This window comes from Tupaia chinensis, unplaced genomic scaffold (assembly GCF_000334495.1).
Source record: "Tupaia chinensis unplaced genomic scaffold, TupChi_1.0 Scaffold000415_1, whole genome shotgun sequence".
Lineage (NCBI taxonomy): Eukaryota > Metazoa > Chordata > Mammalia > Scandentia > Tupaiidae > Tupaia > Tupaia belangeri.
The window spans coordinates 3,155,209-3,173,725 of record NW_006159920.1 but is presented as its reverse complement, the minus strand read 5'-3'; the positions used below and the strand labels follow the sequence as shown (position 1 = coordinate 3,173,725).

Below are 18,517 nucleotides of genomic sequence, written 5' to 3'. Positions count from 1 at the left end.
TGGTGGATTTTTCTAGGCCAACCATTTTCTCTTCTACATTTGAGATTCTATTTTCTGTATGATCTAGTCTGCCTTTAATACTTTCAAGGGAGATTTTGACTTCTTGTATTATAGCCTTCATCTCTAACAGTTCCATCTGATTCTTTCGTAAAGTGTGCAATTCCTCTTTTAGATCTTGCATGAATTTCCTCACCTCCTGGAACTCTTCAACTCCTTTCTCCTTCCTCTTCAGCAGTTCCTTGTCTCTCTTCTCTTCATCTCTGTTAGCTTTGCCATTATGAATGTTCTGAATTCTTTATCAGACATTTCCATGATTTCCATTGAACTATGTGTGGGTGAAGAGGAGCTATCCGTTTCCCTTGTGGGAGAGGTATTTTCCTGCTTCCCCATATTTCTTGTGGTCCTGCAGCGGTTTCTAGTCATCTGGTGGATTGTCGGGTTCTTTCCAAACTTGGAAGTCTGTGGACCCCAGGTTGGTAGTCTGTGGACCCCAGGTTGGTCGTCTGTGACTTTAAGGTGAACCCCCCCACCCGTGGTTTGAATCTTGGACCTGGTGGCTTGAAACTCATGCCAGGAACGTGTGTGTGCCCAAGATCCTGAGAGGAGAATGGAAGAGAAGTGATTGCAGTATGGTCATCTTCCCTGGGGGGTGATTTCTCACTTTCCTTCTCACTGCTCTATCTCTGTTTCTCTCTCTCTCTCTCTCTAGGTGCACACACTCCCTAAGGCAAAAATAATCTCTACAAAAAAAAATTACATAAATAAAAACAAAAAAACATTGTATTAATGTCTGTGTATTAGGTGAAACTTCAAAAAGGAATTCTGTTATTCTAGAAGTACAAAATCATCACAATTTTACCACTATTCTATCCCACACTATTAATAGTAGATGATTAATAGGTGTCAACCCTACATCATTTGGCTGCCTGGGATGGTATTTTAAAAAGGATTCTAGGAGGTTGGCAGTTGGTGTGGTGGTTAGGGTGCCGGACTCCCACATGACCAACTGTGATTTGAGTCCTGGACCTGGTTGTTTGCTCTCTTGAGTTCCCTCTCTCTCTCTCTGGTTAAATTAAAAAATAATAAATAAAATTAAGTAAAAAATAATTCCTAAAGAGAAAAAAAGGATACTAGGGCCGGCAGATGATGTAGTGACTAGGGTCCTGGACTCCCACATAGCAAGTCCTGGACCTGGCGACTTGCTTTCTCACTTTTCCTCTCTCTCTCTGGTGAGTGCCCATGCCCTATAGCAAATTAAAAAAAAAGATAAATTAACAATTCTTTTTAAAAAGGATTTGAAAGCACTCTTACATACGCATGAACTCTCACTGGAAAGGTATACAAGTAAGTAGTAGTAACATGGATTGCCCACGTGAAGGGGAACTGGGTATCTGTAGGCAGGAGCAGGGATTAGGTACTGCAAGTACAGTGTATAGTTTTAAGTTCAGTTTCCTTTTGAATTAGAACGTGTTTATTCTAAAAGTTAAATTAAAAATAATAAGGACCATCCTGCAGCCTGGTGATTGAGGTGGCTGGATCCCATATGGCTGACTGTGCAGTTGAGTCTTGGACTTGGAGGCTTGAAAAACACACCAGCATGTGCGTGTGCATGTCCAAAATCCCCCAAGGCGGGAGAGATGGAGGAGAAGGAATTGTGACGTGACCATGCCCCATGGGGGGATGCTTTTTTGCTTTCCATCTCTCTGTGCATCTCTCTCTGGTGAGTGTAAACACCCTCTAGCAAAATTAAAAAATAAATGAATCTAGCCTCTGTACTATTAGAGGAGAAAAGTGTTGGGAGCGGCACTCCAGTATAGAGCAGGGTCTGGCAGTGAAGATTGCTGTTACAGATTAGCAGTGTCTAGTTTAAAGAGTGGGGAGTTACAGCCTGTGTGCTCTGTTTACGATCCCTGATAGACCCGTTATTGTGACAGTACCATAAACAGATATTTATGTGACTCATTAAAAAGGATTAATTTGTTTTCCATGCTCTGCTTACTTGATTGGGGGGGTTATTTACTATATTTTAAGTTTTTTATTCAGTAGAATATGGTTGATTTAAATTTTTCAGTGCTTAAAGTAGTTTTTGGTTTTAATTTTTAACTTATTTAGAAATAATCGCAAACTTAGACAAAAGTTGTATGAATAAGTTCAAAGACCTATTCACCTTTCGTTACCATTTTACTCCATTTGTTTTACCATTTTATCTAATTCTCTGTTTTATTTCTTTTTTGAGCCATTTGAGAGAAACTTATGAAATAACTATTTCGGAGTGTATTTTTTGCTTTCTTTTTTTAAAGATTTTTTGCCGTAGTGGTGGTGTGCTCACCTGAGACAGACAGACAGTGAGAGGGAAAGTGAGAAATCACCTCCCAGGAGGATGGCCATGCCACAGTCTGTTCTCCTCTGGGATTCTGGGCACACATGCACATTTGCCCTGCATGACTTTTCAAGTCACCAGGTCCAGAATTCAAGCTGTGGTTGCCATGTGGGAGTTTGGCACCTTAACCACCTTGCCACCTGCCGACTCCTATGGTGTAATTTCTAAGATTACCAATATTCTCTTAACTGCAATACAATTATCAGCTTTAAGTGAGTAAGCTTAATATTGATATTATGCTTTACTGCCTGTTTTCTGTTTTTGCCACTTATCCCAAGAATTTCCTATATAGCATCGTTTGTTTGTTTCCCTTTCTGGCACAGGATCCAGACTGGAGTTAGGTATTACATTTATTTATCCTATCTCTTTAGCCTTCTTTGGTAGCAAACATTTTTACTGTCTTTATTTCTTCTTTTCTTTCATTCTTTTTTTCTTTTCCTTTTTTTTTTTTTTTTACAGTATTGAGTTTTTTTAAAGAATATACTTTTCCCTTTTTAAAAAATAGAATGCTGATCATTCCGATGTTTCCTTATGATTATATCCAGGTTGTGCATTCTCAGCCCGCATATTACATAGGAGATGGTTTCTTCCTCAGGATATCATGTCAGGAGGCTTGCAATGGCCACCTGCACCTTATTAAAGATATCGGAGTATTTGGGCAAGGTGTTTTCTAGTTTCTACTGTGTAAAATTTTCCCTTGCAACTAATAATCAATAGCAAGTCATTTTAAAATCATGCAAATATTCTGCTCCTCATCAAAATTTCTCCCTAGGTTTAGCATCCAAGATCGTTCTTGTCTAATCCAGTAATTACTGTGTTGGTTGCAAAATGCTGATTTTGGCAATTCTAGCACTACCTCTGTGTTTACTCAGCATTCTGGTGTAAATGAGGGGCCTCTACACTCTCCCTTTTATTTGATTTATTTGTTATAGACACCTATAATCTTTTTCACCCCAGTGATTCATTATTTATGACTTTGAGAAATAGAGGTTTTGATTCTGGGGTTAGTGATGACTTGAAGAGATCAGTTGACCACTCTGAAACTGCGTGCCACGTTCTGTGTTGGTTGGGCTTCTTTCTGGGGAAAGTGCTCATAGTTTTCATCAGCTTCTCTGAAGGGCATTGACTCAAAAGTGGATTAAGTTCTACTATGTTGAAGGGTTAGACTTTGAGCTATCTGTAATGCTTATATATATTTGTATATTCTTACTCTTGCTTTGTATGTGAAGTGTTAGAACCATAATATATGCTTCTCTGTAGAATCTTGCATCTTTTTTGTCTGCTGTTTTTAAGCTATAACTTAAAATAGTAATATATTTTGTTTCCTTTAAATTTTTGCCTAGAATATATAATAAATGTTAATATCTTCATTGCCAGTGTAACAGCAGTTTATGGTGTACAGAACCAGTCTTGTGAAACAACAAATTACCTTGATTTGATTTGAAATTTTAAAACCAATGTTTTTTACACTGTAGTTTTATTAGCTCCCTGGGAGTGAGCTACATGATGTTGTGCACTGAAAATTACCCAAATGTTCTCGCCTTCTCTTTCCTGGATGAGCTTCAGAAGGAGTTCATTACTACTTATAACATGATGAAGACAAATACTGCTGTCAGACCATACTGTTTCATTGAATTTGGTAAGGGCCCGACTTTTTTTCCTTTTTATTATCCTGTCTCCATCTAGTCATAAACAGTTTGTCATCCTGGGGGAGAGGGAGGACATCTCTGGTATCTTGCTTTTGATAGACTAATCTAGCAATGACTCTATAAGTTACGGTACCTTTTTACTTAATTTAGATGCCTATTAGAAAAAAACGTGTTTGAGTCACGAAGGGGATTGTGATTATTGGCCCGGAGAATTAATCCCAGAGGACAATTTCTCAATAAGAAATTTATAAGCCAGAAATTCAGAGTTTTAGGTTTATGCGATAATCTTTTATAGTCTGCTTAATGTAGGATGGGGGTTGTCAAAAATTTGCTAGGAAGAGCCTGATAGTACATATTTTAGGCTGTAAGGGCCATATGGCTTCTGTCCCAGCTACTCAGCTTTGCCATTGTATCTCAAAAGCAGCCATGGGCAATAATACATAAATGAATGAGCAGTTATGTTCTGATACAACTTTATTTACAGAAACGTCAGCAAGCTAGATGTGGCCTGTGGGTAGTAGTTCGCTAAACTCCTGATGTAGGAGAAGAAAAGTAAAACTGAGTTGTGAATAGTAAAAATTAAATTTTACTTGGAAGATATTCAGGAAATTTTTTTATCACTTTCATTAAATTTGTTCTGTAAAACATACATTTCAATGGTGTAAGCAATAGAAGGAAAACAGATTTATAAAAACATGTAACTTACAGAATATGTTCTTATGTAATTACAACTGGTATATCTGATAGATTTAATATTTTATAAGAGTCTCTATAAAAATTAAGAGTTCCATAGCTGTTTTTGATTTCTATTATTCCTTGAAGTAGATAATCTAAATACTCACACTCAGATAATGTTAAACTTTTAATTTATTTAGAATTGTTAACTTCTAGAGGATAATTTCTAGAGTGTAAAATTGATGACTCTGTGATAAATTAACCATTAAACACAAATAATATTGAAACATTCCATGACAAATTGAACAGTTTTGAGTAACAAATTAAACTGTTTATCTGTAAAATTTACTATCCATAACATCATACTCTCAAATGATTTAATTTAACAAATGACTGCAAAGCAATCTATTTTTTTATTTCACATAGATAACTTCATTCAGAGGACCAAGCAGCGATATAATAATCCCAGGTCTCTTTCGACAAAGATAAATCTGTCTGATATGCAGACGGAAATCAAGCTGAGGCCCCCTTATCAAATTTCCATGTGTGAACTGGGGTCAGCCAATGGAGTCACATCGGCATTTTCTGTTGACTATAAAGGTGCTGGTAAGATTTCTTCTGGTGAGTTCTGGATCTTAATTATTCCATTTAAAAATACCTTTTGTAAGAACTGAGGAACTCTTGAAAAATTATTTTACTGTTATTTTAAATCAAGTACATGAGAGACTACAGACGTTCAAAGCAATCCTTTCTCTCATTGGCTTTTAAAGTAGGCTACCAGAATATGTAACTAATCAGGAAAATATTTTAAAATAGCAATCTTAGAGACTTTCTTTTTTAGGAAAACATTTAATATCTCTCCAAAAACATTTTTCTAGAAATGAAAAATAGGGCAGGGTAGATGGCACAGTCCACAATATACTCAATTGCAATGCTGGAAGCCGCATGATTGAATGTGGGTTTGGGTACACCATCAGCCTGAAAACTTGTTGGGCATATGTGAGTGTGCCCAGCATTCTGGGAACTGGAGTGCTGGGGAAACAGAATCTCTCTCTTTCTCTGTGTCATGAGTGGGTACATACTCTTTATCATTAAAAAAAAAATTATTTGTAACATATTTATGTCTGTAAAATGCTTTGCATTATGTCAGAATGGCTAAATTTAAAGCCAGGGTTCAGTGTTCTTTTTTTTTTTCCCCTTGTCAGAGAAATCATGCATTTGCCGGAAAGAGAAAATCCTCCCAATGGAGTGTAGCCACACTGCAGCTCCTCCTCCACTTCTCCATCCTGTCAAGCTTTGGGACATACACACACATGCACCTGATGTGTTTTTCAAGGTGCCAGGGCTAGAATTCAAACCATAGTCAGCCAAGTAGACTATAACTCTCTTGACTACTAGGCTACAGGGCCAGCTCTAAAACCAGGTTCTTGACTGTCACAGAAAATGTAAAGATCTTAGTGATCATTACTCAAACCTCCCCTCCTGTCCTAGTCCATTACTGAATTGCTTACAGAAATATCTGTGACTGAGTGAAATAATAGAGGTTTTTTAACTCATGAGTCTGGTGGTGAGGAAGTCAGAAGGCATCACAATATGGTGGAAGGCAGAACGTTGGGCTGAGTGGAACATGGCTGTATCCCTTAAAACCCTGAAGTGTTGAGTTATCCATGTTCAGTGCCAACCTGAAAGAACTGCAGGCATAACACTCCAGCTAAAGAGAGCTGAAATATGGACCAATCCCTCCAGGCCTAGGGAAGCAATATTGCCTGATGCTTTGGGAGTCTAGCCCCATCGATGTGTCCAAGAGGTAGCACATGGAGCTTCAAGATCTGATGTCTGCTCTCTTAGGTTCCACACTTATTTGGAACCTGTTATTACTATTTTTTCTGGTGGAATGGGAGTTTCTACCTTGTACTTTCTCCACAGTTACATTTTGAGAATATACAATTTCGTTTTGAATTCACAGGCTTATGTCTGGAAGGCATTTACTTGAGTCTCAGATTGAGACTTTGGACTTGAACTTTGAGTTAGTGCTGGAATCACTGAAATTTTTTGAGACCTTTGAAATGATTTTGTATGTTATAATACATGAATTTGGGGGCTAGAGGTGAAATGCTATAGTTTGAAGGTCCCATGGAAATTCTTGTGTTGGAACATGATTGCATTATAAAGGTGTCATTCTAAATGACACCTTAATCCCTTCACAGTGTCCCAGACTGCAGCCTTTGGGCATGGTGGTCATTAGGGCAGGGCCCCGTGATTAGTTCTGATATGTATATAAGGAGAGGAAACGAGGCAGGCAGAGCCATGTGGATATAGACCACATTCTGCTCTGCTAAAAATTCTGCCTTTCACTAATTTGTGTTGTCTCTGGACTTCCCAGCTGCCAGAATCATGAATCAATAAATCTGTTTCTTGGGACCAGCAGTTAGCGTAATGGCTATGGCGCTGGACTCCCATGTAGTCAACCACGGTTTGCGTCCCAGACCCGGTGGCTTAAATTCACACCGGGCGCGTGGGTGTACGTGCCCAAGATCCTGAGAGGAGAATGGAAGAGAAGGGATTGTGGCATGGCCATCCCCTCTGGGGGGGATGATTTCTCGCTTTCTGTCTCTCTGTCTTTCTGGCAAGCGCACACACACACACAGTAGTCATTGGCATGCTACAAAATACAGTTTTGCATATTACCTTGTTTTGGATACCATTGTTTCAAGTACATTCCCAGTAGCTATATTGCAAATCCTAAGCAGGCCAGGACCTTATCTTTGACATCAGCACCTGCCTGTGGAGTAGAAAGCTAGTTCTAGCTAGTCTCTATCCATGTAGCTCTGCCTGCCTCATTTCCCCTCCTTATATACATGCCAGAATGCAATCATGAGCGTCTTCTCTTAATGACTGTCATACCTAAAGGCCTCACCTTGGAACACCATGCAGGGATTAAGTTTTCACTTAACATCTTTACAGTACAATTAAGTCCCAACATATGACCTTTCACGGGTATCCTATCACTGCCCATTAAGACCAGATTCCAAAATATGAACCTTTCAGGGAGAAACTGTCATCGAAGTTGTAAGACCTTCCCCAGAATGAATACTATTCTTAACAGTTGTGATGGGAAGAAAACTGCTTAAAAATGGAAACCTTATTATGTTATAAGGTAGCATATGTCATTGCTGGACATGTTGGACTTGTTTGTACTGAGCTAAGTTTGCTTCCCTATATATAATGTCTAACCGAGTGTTTAAGTTCTGTGCTGTCCTCTTCCTTCAACTGAACCAGAATAACAGTTAAGTCAGCAACTACGTGTGTGTTCCTTCCTTTTAGATTTATTAACTTCATATAAAATATCTTCCAATCCCTTATCCTTTTTGTTTGTGGCCATCATAGAAGCTTCCTCTAGACATACTTTAGTTTGTTAGAATTCTTTAAATATGAAGTGAATACAGCTCTTTTGGTTTGATAATTACAAATGCGGTAGGAGGGAGGAAACATAGTTTTATAAAATAATCTGTAGTGGGACCAGCAGTTAGTGTAATGGCTTTGTTGCTGGACTCCCACATAGTTGACCGCGGTTCACGTCCCGGACCCGGTGGCTTAAACTCACGCCGGGCGCGTGTGCGTGCGTGCCCAAGATCCCGAGAGGAGAATGGAGGAGAAGGGATTGCGGCATGACCATCCCCCCGGGAGGGTGATTTCTCGCTTTCTGTCTCTCTGTCTCTCTCTGTCTGTCTCTGTCTGGCTAGCGCACGCGCCCTATAGCAAAAACCTCTCCAAAAAAAAATAATAATCTGCAGTAGATCGTTACTAGATGAGTGAACAACCAAATAACAATAACAAGTCCTGAAAGGAGAAGAAGACAGACCAGTATCCAAAACTATTACAGGGTTATTTAAAATGTTCAGTTTCCAACAAAACATTATGAGACATGCAAAGGAACAGAAAGTGTGACCCATAAACTGGAAATTTTTAAAAAAAGAAGCAGATCACAGAAATTATCTCTAAGAATGACTAGATACCAGATTCAACAAAAACTTCAAAGTAGCCATTTATTGAAATTGTGTTTAAAAACACAAGGAAACTACTGTTTGTAAAGAAAGGGGCGAGCCACTGGCTTGGTAGTTAAGGTGGCTGGGTCCCACATGGCTGACTATGTAATTTGAAAAAAAAACACACTGGGTGTGTGCGCTTGTGTGCCCAGAATCCCAAGAGAAGAATGGAAGAAAAGAGATTGCAACGTGGCCATCTCCCTTGAAGGGGATACTTTCTCACTTTCTCTCTCTCTGTCTCTCTTACTCTTTCTCTCTTTCATGAGTACATATGCCCTATAGCAAAATTGAAAAAAAGCAAAAATAAAATGAAAGAAAAAAGTAAAGTTTGATAATGTCACATCAAATAGTATCAGTTGTGATAGAAATTACTTTTAAAAATGGAAGTCTGAAATTTGAAAGTACAGTTCATTAGAGGGACACAACAGTAGACTTGAACTGGCAGTACAGAGTTGGAAATTTGAAGACAGATTGGCAGAGATTATGTAATCCAAGGAACAGAGTTAAGAAGAAAATTGAGCAGAAACTCAGAAAAAATCTGGGACACTATTAAGCACACACCAACATATGCATGGTGGCAATAGCAGGAGAGGGGCAAGAGAAAGGAACAGAAAAATAACCTGAAAAGTAATAGCCGAAAGTTTCCCAATTTATAGAAGAACATCAATTTTTTCTTCTAGGAAGCTCAGTGAACACCAAATAGGGTACATATAAGAGGTTCATAAATATATGAACCATAGTGAAAATGCTATAGGCCAGAGAAAAGAAGAATCTTGAGAATAAGGGCAAACTACTCATCACTTAAAGGCAACTCTGAGATTATCAGCTTACTTCTCAGCAGAAACAATGAAGGCTTGGAACCAGCAGATGGTGTAATGGTTTCATGCTGACCTCCCTTGTAGTTGACTGCAGTTTGAGTCCTGGACCCGGTGACTTAAAACTTATGCAGAGGTGGTGGTGGTGGTGGTGGGAGCAGCAGTTAGCGTAATGGCTACGTTGCTGGACTCCCATGTAGTCGACCGTGGTTCGAGTCCCGGACTTGGTGGCTTAAACTCACCAGGTACGTGTGCGTGCGTGCCCAAGATCCCGAGAGGAGAACGGATTGCGACATGGCCATCCCCCTGGGGGGGTGATTTCTTGCTTTCTGTCTTTCTGTCTCTCTCTGTCTTTCTGGCGAGCGCACATGCCCTATAGCAAAAACCTCTCAAAAGAAAAAAAAAAAGAAAAAAAACCATGCAGGGCACATGTGCATGCATACAAATGGAGAGGAGATTGCAGCATGGCTGTCTCCACTGGGAGAGTGATTTCTCAGTTTCTGTCTCTCTGTCTCTCCAGCGAGCACACCTGCCCTAGCAAAAATCTCTCTTAAAAACAAAACCCAGGAGCTGGCAGATGGTGTGGTAGTTAAGGGCAGTGGACTCCCACGTGACTGACTGTGTTTCGAGTCCTGGACCTGGAAGCTTGCTCTCTCACTTTGTCTCTCTGTCTCTCTCTTGCTCTATCCCTCTCTGGTCAAATTAGAAAAAAAATAAATAAAATACTTTTTAAAAACAAGAAACAGAAGAAACAATGGAGACTAGACAGCAATGTTAACCTGTACAAAGTGCTCAAATGGGGAAAACCGTCAACCAAGAATCTTATGTCCACAAAACTATCTTTCAAGAAGTGACAACAAAGACATTTGAAGATCAACAAAAGATGAATTTGTGCTAGCAGACCTACCTTGTAATAAATACTAAGAAAAAATGTTCAGACTAAAACAAGTGACCCCAGATAGTAATTTTAAGTCCACATGAAAAAACAGAGCAATAAAAGTAACTGTGTATTATAAAAGACAGTAAAAATGCATGTTTCTTCTCTCTTCTCTTAGCTGATTTAATTAGTAATTCATAAAACAATATGTACATATGTAATGTATTTTTGGCTCTAAGGCATATAGAAACATAATGTATTTTCCAATGACAGCACAGAGGCAGTAGGTGGCAACGAAGCTATATTGGGCTAAGGAAATTACTCTGGATGGTAATTCAAATCCACAAGAACAAATGAAGAAAGCTAGAAATGATAAGATTAATATTAACAAAAGCTGTAAATGTATAATTACTGTCCTCTTAATGTATGTAAAAGACATATAATTAAATTAAGTAATGCACATAACAATATTTTCGAGCTTATAATGCTTGTTGATTTCATTTGTATAACAACAATGCAACTAAAAAGGAGGAAAGGAAAGAAAACTTTATAGGAGTAATGTTTCAGTAGTTCACCAGAGGGACCAGCAGCTGGGATAAGGCCTATGTTGCTGGACTCCCATGTTGTCGACTGCGGTTTGAGTACCGGATCCAGTGGCTTAAACACACATCGGGCGCATGTGCGTGCGTGCGTGCCCAAGATCCTGAGAGGAGAATGGAGGAGAACAGATTGTGGTGTGGCCATCCTCCCTGTGGGGGGACTTCTCACTTTCTGTCTCTCTGTCTCTGTCTTTCTGGTGAGTACACATGCCCTATAGCACAAACCTCTGCAAAAAAACCAAAAAAGCAATAGCTCATTAGAGTTGGTATAAATCTAAAACTGTTTCTTATAGTTAAGATGTATATAGTAAACTAGGTCAACCACCAAGCAGATAACTCAAAAAGTAGTAAAAAATGGGGCCAGACAGTGGTGGGATAAAATGTGATGCCCTGTAAGTCAGTCCCACATCAGGAAGTCCCTGGTTCAAGTCCAGAAACCTCCACTTACTGTACCAGGCACACATTACCTGTGATCCAGGGCTGGCTGAAGGTGTGGGGTGCATTAGAGCATCAAGAACCTGGTGGGGTGTGTGTGTATATGTATGTGTATTTGTCTCACTTATGGAAGAAATTAGAAAATGAACTCTTTTTTTTTGTTTTTTTTTTGTTTTTTTTTTAGATTTTTGCTATAAGGTGCACGCATTTGCCAGACAGACACAGAGAGAAAAGGCAAAAAATCACCCCCGGGGTGGGGGATGGTCACACTACAATCCCTTCTCCATTCTCCTCCCGGGATTTTGGGCATGCATGCACATGCACCCAGTGTGACTTTCAAGTCTTTGTGTCTGGGACTTGAATCATGGATGACCATGCAGGAGTTTAGTGCCTTAACCACTATACCACCTGCTGGCCCCCAAAACGAACTTTTTATAATGGTTGTTAGGGCCAGCCAGTGGTGTGGTGGTTGGGGAGACTGGATCAACAGTATTAATTGTTAGGAAAATGCAAAACTTTAAGGAGATACTACTGCATACCCACTAGATGGCTAAAATAGGGAAATTGGCACCCTTATACCCCGCCAGTGGGGCTGTGAAATTGTGCAGATGCTTTGGAAGATATCTTGGAAGTTTCTCAAAAGTTCTACACAGTTAACATATGGCTCAGCAATTCTCCACTTGAGTATACATGCCAGGGAAGTGAAAGCATATGTCCACACGAAAATGCATACATTAATGTTCATGGCAGCATTATTCAAAAGAGTCTAAAAGGGGGAAAAATCACCCAAATATTCATCAACTGATGAATGGGTAAACAAAATGTAGCATAGTCATATAATGAAATATTAAATAAAAAAGGATGAAATACTAATACGTGGTACACATAGATGGACCTTGACATGCTAAGTGAAAGGAGTGAAACGTAAAAGGTTATATATTTATAACGTCATTTATACGAAATGTGCAGAATGGGTATTTCCATAGAGGCAAAAAGTAGATTAGCGGCTAACAGAGGAAGACGGGTGGAGGAAAACAGACCGTGACTACTAGTAGTGGATATGGCGCTTCTTTTGGGGGTGTTGAAAATGTTGTGGAACTAGGTATTGAAGATTGTCACACAACTCTGAGTATACTAAACAATTCTAAATTGTGCATGTTTAAAAGGTAAATTTTACTTAGTGTAGATTATGTTTCTTTTCATGTTTGAAGGGTAAATTTTACTTAGTGTAGATTATGTTTCAATTTTTTAAGATTACTAATAAATGAAAGGTTTTGAAGACTTCCAGTTTTGGTGGTGATGGTATAAGTAGCTCTCCAAGAGTCCGGTGAAGGACATGTCGAAAAGCTGAACAGAATGTTTAGATTCTATATGTTATATAGGTTTGATCTAATGTAGAAGTTAGACCTATATAATCTTCGTGAAGTTTTTGGAGATCCAACAAGATTATTAAGAATTGCATGGATACAGAGCAGGATGGAGGCCCAAGGGAAAAAGAGTCCAATGTTTGGAGCTACTTTTTTCCTTTGGTACTTTATCAGTTCTGTAGGAACAACTAGCAACCCTCAAGAGTAGGGATATGGGGCCAGCAGGTGGTATGGTGTCTGGGGGGTGCTGGACTCCCACATGGCAGACTGCAGTTCAAATCCCAGTTTGCCTTCTCACTCTCTCTCTCTGTCTCTCTCATTCCATCCTTCTCTGGTCAAATTTAAAAAAAAAAAAAAAAGCTGGACCAGCAGTTAGCATACCGGCTAGGTCGCTGGACTCCCGTGTATTCAACCGCGGTTCGAGTCCTGGACCTGGTGGCTTAAACTCACGCCAGGCGCATGTGTGTGCATGCCCAAGATCCTGAGAGGAGAATGGAGGAGAAGGGATTGCGACGTGGCCATCCCCCCTGGGGGGTGATTTCTCACTTTCTGTCTCTCTTTCTCTGTCTTTTTGGTGAGCGCACATGCCCTATAGCAAAAACCTCTCCAAAAAAAAAAAGTAAAGTTAAATAAAATCATTCTTAAAAAAACCCAAGAGTAGGGCTATAAGGGACTGGACAATGGTGTACTGGTAACACCACCGGACCTACCTGATAAGGTCCCAGGTTCACATCCAGAGGCTTCGTATATGCTGGATGTACACATGCATGCCTGTGATCTGGGCTGGCTGGAGCTGGGGGGTAGATTGTGGTGTTAGGACCCCATTGGAAGTGCCTTTCTCTCTCTCTCTCCCCCCTCAATGGAATATATATGTGTATGTGTATGTGTGTGTGTGTGTGTGTGTGTATATATATATATATATATATTTGGGAGACAGGGAGTCCAGAGCAGCCCACCTAGGTGGTAGAGGTTAGGAACAGCCCCCAGACTTTGTGTTAGGACTTCAGATTTCTGAACTCTACAAATATGGGTGAATCAAAGAAGACAGACTTTTATAGGGACTGTAGCTCAGTTTTGAATCATATTGGTCTCTAAAAATTCAAGTGAGACGATTTCACTGTGCTAACGTTCCAGAGATCCTGGCAGAAGCGAATGGGTATCTTTCTTGGAAGAAGATAGTCCTATAGCTTAAAATTATACAACAGTTTGAAAATAGAATGCTTGGCAAACAATAAGTAACCAGGTACTGGAAAAGACTAGGCTGTATGAATGTGAACCTTCAGAAGTACACACAGGACGTCTGATAGAAACAGTAGGAGCCAGGAGACAGCTTAATGATATCTTCTGAAGGGTGAAAAAAAAAATAGTAACTGCAAATACAGAATTCTGTGCTCAACAAAAATATCCTGAAAAAAATGAAGAGACAATAGTAGATATCCTTGTGCTGTTCCTGATCCTAATCTTAGCAAAGAAAGTGCTCATTTTAAGTGGTCTTTCATCAGTGAAAGTATATTATTACATGTATAGTTCTTGTGGATACATTTTTTATCAAGTTGAGAAAATTCCCTTATATTCCTAGTTTGATGAGAGATTTGGTTTTGTTTTGAGTTTGCTATAGGCATATAAGCTGACCAGGGGCAGAGGGAGAGAAGGTGAGAAATTACTCCCCAGGGAGGATGGCCACGCCACTGTTCGTTCTCCATCTCCTCTTTGGATTTTGGATACTCATGCACATGTGTCCAGTGTGATTTTCAAGCCACTGCTCCAGGACCTAAGCCTTAGTCAGCTTTGTGGGATCTGGCTACTTTAACCTCCACGCCACCTGCTGGTCTCATGAGAGATTTTTATATTTGTTTCATTCGTGAATGGAAGTTGTATTCTGTCAAGTGCTTTGTCTGAATGAATTGGGTCATTGGAAAAGTTATGATGTATTTTTATCTATGTAAAACTATATCATGATTTTATGGTGACCTAATATTATATTTTTCTTTTTAAGATCTGTTTTATGGTGAACATTTCTGTGATAAATCTTACTTAGTTATGATGTATTATCTTTTTTATATATTGTCAGATATGCTTTGCTAAGATTTTGTTAAGCTATTTTCCATTTTTTTTTTTCTTGAGGGAACTGGTTTTCTTTTTTGGTAGTGTCTGTGTTTGGTTTGGCTATCAGGGTAAAGCTGGCCACATTATAAATTAGGAGGTGTTTTTTTTTTTTTCTTCAGTTTTTGGAAATGTTTCTATAGAATTTTAATTTCTAAATTTTATTTGTTTATTTGTTTGTTTGTTTGTTTTATTTGACCAGAGAGAGAAAAGGAAAATGAAAAAACAAGCTGCCAGGTCCCGGACTCAAACTATGATAGGCCATGTAGTAGTCCACCGCCTTAACCACCATGCCACTTGCTGGCCCCCACCTGTAGAATTTTTATTGCTTCTTCTTTAAATGTTTAGTAGATGGTTTCATTGAGTTTTCTTTGTGAGAAAATTTTGAACTATAAATCAGTTTCTTTAATCACTGTAGGGTTGTCAGGTTGTCAAGTTTCTTCTTGAATGAGATGTAGCAGTTTGCTTCTCTTAGGGAATCTGTTCATTTCATGGAAATCATTGAGCTTTTTTGAATAAAGTTTATTATACTTTTCTCCCTGTGCTATCTGTAGAGTCGTAGTGCTATCACCTTTCTCATTTCTGATTTTGTTTATTTTTATCTGTTGCTTTTTTCTCCAATAAGACAAATCATTTTTATTGATTTTCTTAAAGAATCAGCTTTTACTTCGATTGTTGCTTAATTATTTTTTCTGCTTTATTGATTTATACTCTAATCTTTATTACTGTCTGTCTTCTTTGAGTTTAATTTGCTTTTCTTTTTCTAGGTTCTTAAGATTAAAAAGTTGAGATAATTCATTTGAGAAGTTCTTTTCTAATACAGTCACTTAGTGCCATATTTTCCTCTAAATATTACTTCAGCTATGTCCCATAAATTTTAATACATTCACTATATTTTCATTTTTATTCTAATATATTGTTTAATTTCTCTTTAATTCCTATGACTTGTAGGTTACTTGGAAATGTGTTACGTAGTTTTAAATATTTAGGAATTTTCAAGATACTTTGTGTTATTGATTGCTATTCCATTGTGGTCATAGAGCTAATTTTGTATAATTTGAATCCTTTTAATTGAGTTTATTCCACAGCATGTAGTCTACCTTAGTCATCTTCTGTGTTCATTTGAAAAGAACGTGTAGTCTGCTCTGTTGGGTGTTAGGTTTTATAAATGCCATTTAGATTAAGTTGGTTGATACTATTCAAGTCTTTTATATTCTTTCTGCTCTTCTACTTCTATTTTTGAGAAATGTGTTGAAATTTCTGACTGTATTTGGGGATATAGATCTTTCTCTTTTTAGGTCTTCCACTTTTATGTATTTTAAAACTTACTATTTATTGGTGCAGTCAGTATTTAGTATTGTTTTGCCTTCTTGGTCATTGGCTCCTCTGTCACTTTGAACTTACCTTCATTATATCTAATAATATACTTAGCTCCAAAATGTACTTTGTGATATAGCCACCACATTAAAAAAAAGTAATACCAGTATGGAACAATCATGTGCTGCATTATAATGTTTTAGTCAGCAACAGATGGCTATATGAGTAGACTTTGAAAAGTGTGGAAAATGGAATTAAAATATAAAAATTAAAAATATGAACTTTATCTTACAATATAAGCTCCATCAAGTTCAAGTCATTTTTGTAAATTATGATACTAGTCATTTAGTCTATGCCTTAAGAACGGAAGGTCATGGGAATGGAATCTTTTTTACATTACTAACTGCCCTTTAAAGAACTTTTTTTTTTTTTTTTTTTTTAGAGAGGTTTTTGCTATAGGGCGTATGCAATCGCTGGAGAGAGAGAGAGAAAGAGACAGAGAATGAGAAACTTCTCCTCCCCGCCCAGAGGGGATGGTCATGCTGCAGTCCCTTCTTCTCCATTCTCTTCTCAAGATTTTGGGCCCAAATGCACACACACCTGGTGTGTTTCAAGCCACTTGGTCCAGGACTCAAATCATGGTCGACTACATGGGAATCTAGTGACATAACCATTATGCCATCTGCTGGCCCCTCAATCCCTTCTTAAAATGAGTTATTCTTTTGTAAGCTGCTGATTTCTTTGAGGGCATTATCCCGTAGGTTTTTGTTTTTATTTTTAGAGATTTTTAGTATAGGGCATGTGTGCTCACCAAAGAGACAGAGACAGGGAGACAGAAATCAGGGGGGATGACCATAAAGCAGTCCCTTTTCTTCTGTTCTCCTCTTGGGATTTTGGGCATACATGCACATGCACCTGGCATGAGTTTCAAGCCACTAGGTCCAGGACTCAAACCACAGTTGGCCACATGGAAATCCAGTGTCTTAACTACTATGCCACCTGCTAGCTCCAGCCCATAAGCTTTTTGTAAAGCATCAGGAACATCACCCAAACTACACAATAAACTTGGTATTCATTCTTGCTTCTGTTTTATCATGTTGCTCTGGTAGAAGCTCTTCAAACTTATGTCTTATCCTTCTCGCTGCCCCAAACTAGATCCTGTTCAAATATGTTATAACAGATCAGTACAAGTGTATTTTGATGCTAAAGGGAAAGAATGGGAATTCATGCATAGTTCTTTCATAATGTGCATTTCCATACACTTTTTGAAGACTCCTTGTACAACAATGGTTCCATAAGATTGTAAAAGTCTGTACCATGTAGTCTCAGTGTTTAGTAGGCTATAGCCACCTAGGATTGTGTACATTCTGTGAGGGTCATGAAACAGTGAAGTTGCCCAAGGTCACATTTCTCAGAATGTATCTCCATCGTTAAGTGATACAACTGTATATCTTTTCCCATCTTTTTTTTTTTTAAACTTCTTTTTGACTTTATATTTGAAAGTAGTACCTTGTAGATATTATGTAGTTGATTCTTTAAAAAAAGAAAAAAAAAAAAAAACAATTTGGGCCAGCAGATGGCATGCAAGTTAAGGCTGCTGGATCCCACATTTAAGTCCTGGCGATTTAAGTCCTGGACCCTGTGGCTTGAAAATCACACTGGGCATGTGTGTGTGCAGTCCTAAAATCCCAAGAGGAGAATGAAAGAGAAGGAATTGTGGCATGGCCATTCTGCCTGAGGGGTGTTTTTTCACTCTTTCTCTCTGGTGAGTGCACATACCCTATTAAAAAAAAAATCGACCATCTCTGCCTTTTTAATTTAGGTGATTAGAACAGAGAATAGTGGCTCTGAGTGTGAAAGCCACAGAGAGGTGGTTGGGAATGTGAATCTGGATTGGTTGGTTTGCATATGGAAGGTAAGCCAAGTAAATTAGTTTTATTTGTTTTAGAGCTTTATATAAACAAAACTATATTATGACTGCATTCAGCCTCTTTTGCTTAGTCTTTGTCTTATGTGTGAGTTGCATGTCTCAGTAGTTCTTTTATTTATTTATTTATTTTAATTGCCAGAAGATGCATGCACTAACCAGAGACAGACAGGGAGAGGGAGAGGGAGAAAATACCACCAATGGGGTGTGGTCATGCTGTAAGCTCATCTTCGTTTCTCTGTCCTGTTGGGATTTGGGGCACACATGCATGCTTGTTTTTCAAGCTCCGTGTCTGAGATTCAGACTGGTCAGCCCTGTGGGATCCTG

At 38.6% G+C, this 18,517-nt stretch overlaps 1 protein-coding gene across 3 annotated transcripts in view; it reads left to right on the top strand.

The window, feature by feature from the left end:
• Positions 1 to 18,517, top strand: part of SEC22A (SEC22 homolog A, vesicle trafficking protein) — a 72,003-nt gene that overhangs the window by 22,874 nt on the left and 30,612 nt on the right. For all 3 annotated transcript variants that reach the window (XM_006154578.3, XM_006154577.3, XM_027774218.1), the window contains 2 exons: positions 3,856 to 4,019; positions 5,131 to 5,325. In XM_006154578.3, coding sequence (XP_006154640.1) covers positions 3,856 to 4,019; positions 5,131 to 5,325 — 359 coding nt within the window. The remainder of the gene's footprint in view (positions 1 to 3,855; positions 4,020 to 5,130; positions 5,326 to 18,517) is intronic.